At 31.0% G+C, this 6,746-nt stretch overlaps 1 protein-coding gene across 1 annotated transcript; it reads left to right on the plus strand.

Moving 5' to 3' along the window:
- Window positions 1-2,798: 2,798 nt before the first annotated feature.
- LOC112500987 (2-hydroxyisoflavanone dehydratase-like) lies at window positions 2,799-6,035 on the plus strand. The gene is made up of 2 exons (XM_025104610.1): window positions 2,799-3,312; window positions 5,527-6,035. The coding sequence occupies exons 1-2, from the start codon at window positions 2,808-2,810 to the stop codon at window positions 5,994-5,996; spliced, it is 975 nt and encodes a 324-aa protein (XP_024960378.1). The 5' UTR covers window positions 2,799-2,807; the 3' UTR covers window positions 5,997-6,035.
- The last annotated feature ends 711 nt before the right edge of the window (window positions 6,036-6,746 follow it).

The raw sequence follows: 6,746 nt of genomic DNA on the forward strand, positions 1-6,746 counted from the left end.
TGATATCTTCAAACATATATTTTATTCAAAAATAAAAACATCACCGCTTTCTCAAAATCACATAAAGTCATATTATAACATTGACTGCGATAAAGAATTAAAATGAAATATTAAAATCACGATGTATCTCGCTGCATTGCACGAGTATGCTTCTAGTTAAATTATAATAAATTTTTTGAATTAAAGCAATAACAAAAAATTAGAACTTTTAAATAATTAATTTGATACTAATATTGATATTTTTTTTTCAAATTTTAGAATATTTTTAAACTTATGTCTTATTCAATAATAAAAACATTATCGTTTTCTCAAAACCACATAAAAGCACATTATGTCGAAATAGATAAAGAATAAAATGAAACATTAAAATCGAGATTTATCTCGATACATTGTACGAATACCCTTTTAGGAAGAATATTATACAATCTTTGCTTTCATATTTATATGTCCATGATGTATCCAAAATAAATCACTTACTTTATAACTTATGATTTTTCAGTATATATTCTAAAATAGATGATGATTTATTTAGGATAAAAAAAATAATGATTATAATTAATTAAAAGGTCACCAATTCCATGGGATTTGTTCGAACAATATCTATCCTGAGGGAGACTTCGCAACCACTTTATTGTATTCCCTTGATGTCATGACTAGAAATTCAATACTTTGGAATTGATATGTTTGATGCAAGTTTAGCCATACAAGATTATGACATTTTCTTACCCATTTTATGTGTAACTTATTATATATCTATATATATTCAGCAAACAATAGTGGAATAAAGTTACACATATTTTTATTATATATATAGAGGTTGGTTATTATACAATCCTTTACATTTGTGCAACCAATACAACCTAATCTCAACCGTCCATTTCATTTAATTAATATGTGATTTCATAAAAGTTTTGATTGTTTTCTAATATAAAGTATTGATCATAATTAATGAACTCTCATCATTTTCATAAATATCTCAATTTATTGGGTTGCATTGGTTGTACAAATGCTATGGGTTGTATTTGAAACAAACTCTCTCTCTCTTTATCTCTATATATATATATATATATATATATATATATATATATATTCAGCAAACAATAGTGGAATAAAGGCACACATACTTTTATTGTATGACATAATTGGGCAAAAACATTGTTTATTCCCATGGAACCCGACATTTACGGAGAAAAGAAACATCTTAGCTTACCCTTTTTCTTATTTTTAAAAATTAATTACACTTTGATCCATGTAATTATCGTCGTTATAAGGTTCATTCTCTACTTTAAATTAATTATACTTTGATCCATGTAATCATCGGTTATTATAAAGTTCATTCTCTACTTTAAACTAATTACACTTTTCATTATTGTGATTGACAATTTATTTCGCTTTTGGTCCATGACCATCGGTATTAACTAGGTCCATTAACTCTAGACCATTTAGCTATTTTTCTCATTCATTTGATTTTGTAATGGAAAAGTAAAAAAAAATACTATTATATTACGTATACACACCTACCCTTTTTTCTTCTCCAACCATAAACCTCGTCGGCCACTATGGGTTCGTCGGTTCCTTCATTTGTTCATCCCTTTCTCCGACCTCCTCCTTAGATCTGTGTTTTTTAATAATCAAACAACCTTTTTGACACCCTTTCCTCCTTGCACACATACTATTTTCGATGCCCATTCCCCTTGCATGCACAACATTTTCAGTGCCCCCTTCCTCATTCACACAACATAACTACAATGACCCTCCTACCTCTCCGACGACTCGCAGAGGCAAAACCATCGTCTTCTATCTTAATATATGTGTGCATGTGTGTGTTTATGTGTATGAAAAGCTACAACACCTTCTCCTGCCCCATATACAACCATCAGTCATCGTTGTATGAATGTCATAAATTCATAGTTGTGTGTGTATAGCAGATATGGTGCTTGTAGAGCCACAATTGCAGATCTCATTTTGTTGTCTTAAAGTAGAAAACAAAGAGAATTGTAGAGCATAAAGAAGTTGGGTTTGTTATTTTTCTCTTTGATTGTTGTAATTCTTGAGTTTTTTGAGGTTTGCTTTAATGGTGTGTGTGTGCAACATGAAAGGAAATAACGTATTCATGTTGGTTCTAATATGTTGGCAGATTTAAAAACATTTAGATTGTGTGTGTGTGTATGTGTGTGAAAGAGGAAATGAGACAAAAATGCTATGTGTGAAAGGAGAAAAAGGTGTAGAAAATGTTGTTTGACTAATAAAAAATTCAGATCCAGGGAGGAGCTTGAAGTTGTAGAAAAGAGAGTGAGCAAGTGATGGAACCAACAAATTTATGGTGGCGGACGAAATCTACGGTTGGAGAAGAAAAGGGTGGGTTAAATATAAGGTGACGTTTATTTTTTAAGAGGTGCTGAAGTCTGATTTCACTTGTAATTTTTAAGAGGTGGTGCTGAAGCAATATATAATAATATTTTTGTTTAAAACAAAGTGAGAAACCATAGTAATCAAAAGTATAACCAATTTAAATTAGAGACTAGACTTTGATAATCCATAGAAACTATATAAACCAAAGTACAAGTTACTATGTACTTTTAGTAACATGCTGACATGTTACTTTTTTATTTATTTATTGTTATTTGATTTATATATGTGTTAACGTGTTGTTGAAGGGAAATTTATATATTTGTTAACGTGTTGTTGAAGGGAAATTTAGGAAATAGAAAAATGAGAACAAATTTGTTTTATATATAGAAGTCTATCTCCTAGGAAAAATGTCATCTCTCTCTCTCTCTCTCTCTCTCTCTCTCTCTCTCAACATCATGCTTTCAGATCAAGAAGAGGAGGTAACGGTTGAACTTTTGCCTTTCCTCCGTGTCCGTAAGGACGGCACGGTGGAGCGACTCTATAACCCAACACTATCTCCACCATCACCGTCTGCGACCACCACTGGCGTCTGCTCTAAAGACACCGTCATTTCACCAAATGTCTCAGCCCGTATCTACCTACCCAACCCAGCTTCATTGCATAGCAAGAAACTACCCATCTTGGTCTACTTCCATGGTGGAGGTTTTTGCATAGAGTCTGCCTTCTCCACCCACTGCCACCGATACATAACCACCATAGCATCTCTGGCCAATGCTCTTATAGTCTCAGTTGACTACAGATTAGCTCCAGAAAACCCTCTTCCGGCAGCTTATGAAGATTCATGGACTGCTCTACAATGGGTTGCTTCACATGCCAACAAAGAACACAACAAAAAAGACGAACCATGGCTGGTTCAGCATGCAGATTTCGACCGTCTATATATAGGTGGCGATAGTGCAGGTAGGTAGTCATGTCGAGTTGAATAGCAGGTTTGTTTGTTTGAACTCGATCGGTGTAGGGTTCGAGCTCATTAATATTTTTTCAATCTTCGAGCTCCATACTCATTTTAAGAAATTTGAATCGCATAATATATATAGCAAGATATATCTCAATTTCAATGTTTTGTTTTATTATTTATCTATGTTGATATTATACGGTTTTGAGAAAACGATAATGTTTTTATTTTTGAATAAAATATAAGTTTAAATATATCAAACTTAGAAAAAAAATACATCGATATTAGTATCAAATTTACTATTTAGAGTTTTGGTTTTTTTGTGTAATTTTTTTAATTCAATATTTTGTTTATACGAAATAATTTATTTACCGTTTAATAATATAATTTTTATAAACATAATAATTACGTATTTTGTTATAATTAATGATTATTATTTGGGAAAAGTACAATAAAAACCAATGAACTTTCTTGTTTGGAATGATTAAGTCCTTGAACTTTTTTTTGGAACAAATAAGTCTTTGGACTTTCCAAAACATGTTAAATAAGTCCTTGAACATTCCAAAATATGTTAAATAAGTCTTTGGACAATTTTTGAAACAAATAAGTCCTTGGACATTCCAAAAAATGTTAAATAAGTCCTTGGACATTTTTTGGAACAAATAAGTTCTTGAACAATCCAAAACATGTTAAATAACTTTTTGAAAAAAATAAAGTGGTAAAATAGTGAAAAAAATCCGGAAAAAACCCCAATGAACTTTCTTGTTTGGAATGATTAAATCATTGAACTTTTTTTTAATATAAAAAATCTAAAATAGAATTAAAAAAAAGGTGTTTATCTCGTATTTGATTATGTTTATTTATACTATTTACATAAATTCAAAAATGAAGTTTTAATAAGTTGTACTTATACATAATTTACTTGTAATCTTGAATTTTAAGTAATATGCATTAACAAACAGTCATTTATGCATAAAAAATGATTTTTAAGAGTTTTTGTCAAATACCATATAATATAGTATAGATACCTAAATTTCAAGCTTTATATGCTCGATTTATGGGCTCGAACTTGAGATCCATAAAACTCGTTTATTGGCTTGAGTTCGAGTTCGAGTACGGATATATTTTCAATGTTCAAGTTCAAGCTTGATGATCATTAAACAAATTTGAATTCCTTGTTATACCTAAAATTCAAGATCTATAAATATGCTTGAACTCGAGATCGATTAAGTTGTTTATGGGCTCGAGCTCGATGTTTATCTAACAAATTTGAGTTATTTGTTCACTATAACAAAATCGGGTTTATAGGATGCAAAAAATGACTAAAGGGCTGTTTACCCAAATGCTTATCAAGTAGGTGTTTACCTATAGGAGCCAACACTATAACTTATTTTGAATCGTAAGATTTTAGTACATTAAAACGTATCGAATGCAACAATTTACCAGGTAAGAAGACTCTTCATCCTTCTCATCGATCTTACCCGGTAAGATTCTTGGCAGGGTCATGTTCATCCGATGAAGAAATTTATCCCATAAGCATTTATCAAGTAAGCGTTTAGTAAACGGTTCTTAAGTATCTTAACAAATTGTTTTACTGGACTCAATTTTATATAAATCAAACATATATAGTATCATATCTAAATTTGTTACAATAAGCTTATAGAACGTTTTAACAACTTTGATAAAATATCGTATCAACTATTTTATAAACACTACTTTTTACAAGACGTTTGTTTTTATAGAGCATTTTTTTTTTCAAAAGTGTCATATAATATAGTTAATATGACCCTTTTATTTTTAAAATGTCTAAAACACTTTTTAAAACCACTAAAAGTGTCTTACAAAATAGTCTACAATAACATTTAGTTATTTTTTACGTCCTATAATCCCACTTTTGTTTTAATAATTATATACCTAAATGTCAAGTTTTACGTGATCGTTTATGGGCTTGAATTAATTTGAGATCAATTAGTTCGTTTATTGGCTCGAACTTGATAATTTTTAAATTTTTTATTGTATTCTTTATAAGCATGTTTGATTCAAAAAAACATATGCTCAAATGGCTCAGCTCAACATGAGTTAAAAATTTTAATCCAGTTTTCAAAGGACCCAATTTGAACATTGGTTCATTGAGCTCGACTCCTTAAGTTATAAACGGGTTTTATTTTGTGTTCAAGTAGCTCCTCAAAAACTCGAATTGTTAACACCCCTAAGTGCAGGTGCAAATATTTCACACCATATGGCCATGCGAGCTGGCATTGAAGATTTGCATGGCAGGGTCAAGATTCTTGGTGTGTTTCTATCACACCCATACTTTTTGGGGTCAAAACCACTTGGCTCAGAGCCGATTACCGGTCGCGAAATGTCTCTTTTATACAAGACGTGGATTATCGCTTATCCTGGTGCTCCTGATGGTATCGATAATCCAAGAATCAACCCATTTGCCAAAACTGCGGCTTGTTTAACGGGTCTTGGATGTCGAAGGTTGATGATTTGTGTTGCATCAGAGGACGAGTTAAGAGACCGAGGGGTACGATACTACGATGCAGTGAAAGAGAGTGGATGGCAAGGGGAAATATCGTTGTTTGAGGTCCAAGGAGAGGGTCATAGCTTTCATATCTTTAACCCTGAAACAAAGAATGCAATGGAGATGTTTACACGTTTGGCTGGATTTCTCCAAGAGTGTTAATAGAATAAACACGGTGTATATAAGACTCATTCTTTGATGGTACATTATTATTATTATTATGGGTCCAGTTTCTATTTTCTGTAAGATATTATTTAATATCACGGTTGTCCCTTGGGGAGGGCGGCACGGGCGTACGGCCAGGGCCCAAAAATATCAGGGACCCAATTTTTTTTCTTAAAATACAATAGTAGTAAAAAAATTAATAAATTAAAGAAATCCAAAAAATTATAGCATATAATAAGAAGCAAAAATAATTTAGTAGATAATAAATGCCCAAAAATATATTAACTAATTATATTTGAGGGGAAAATAAGAAAATTAATTAGTCATTCATTATATGTTATTGTTTATTGCATCTCTAATTTTTTTTTTTCTCTCCAACAAGGTCCAATGATATTGGCTATTCCTATCTGTATATGTTTGATTGTTTTCGTGCTTCAACAATTCAATGTTAAGATCATGTGTGACAACTCTGCATTGTGGGATTTCAGGTTAATACTTTATTTCAGAATCTTAGTTGAAAACTAAGTCTTTTTAAGATTTAGCCTCAGAGATCGTTTTGTTAGTCTGATTAGGTCATGTTTCGACGGTAGCTAACCAAGTTAATTCATGCAAGCCAATTAGTCTTGAAAATATTTCACAAAAAGATAAAGTTGATATTTTAGTCTCGTTCTCTTAAAAATTCAAAAATTTTCCAAAGTTTCGATTTTCTTTTATTATTTAGTTGTTTATTATTATTATTATTATTAT

Source organism: Cynara cardunculus (assembly GCF_001531365.2).
Source record: "Cynara cardunculus var. scolymus isolate 2C chromosome LG 17, CcrdV1, whole genome shotgun sequence".
Taxonomy (NCBI): Eukaryota; Viridiplantae; Streptophyta; class Magnoliopsida; order Asterales; family Asteraceae; genus Cynara; species Cynara cardunculus.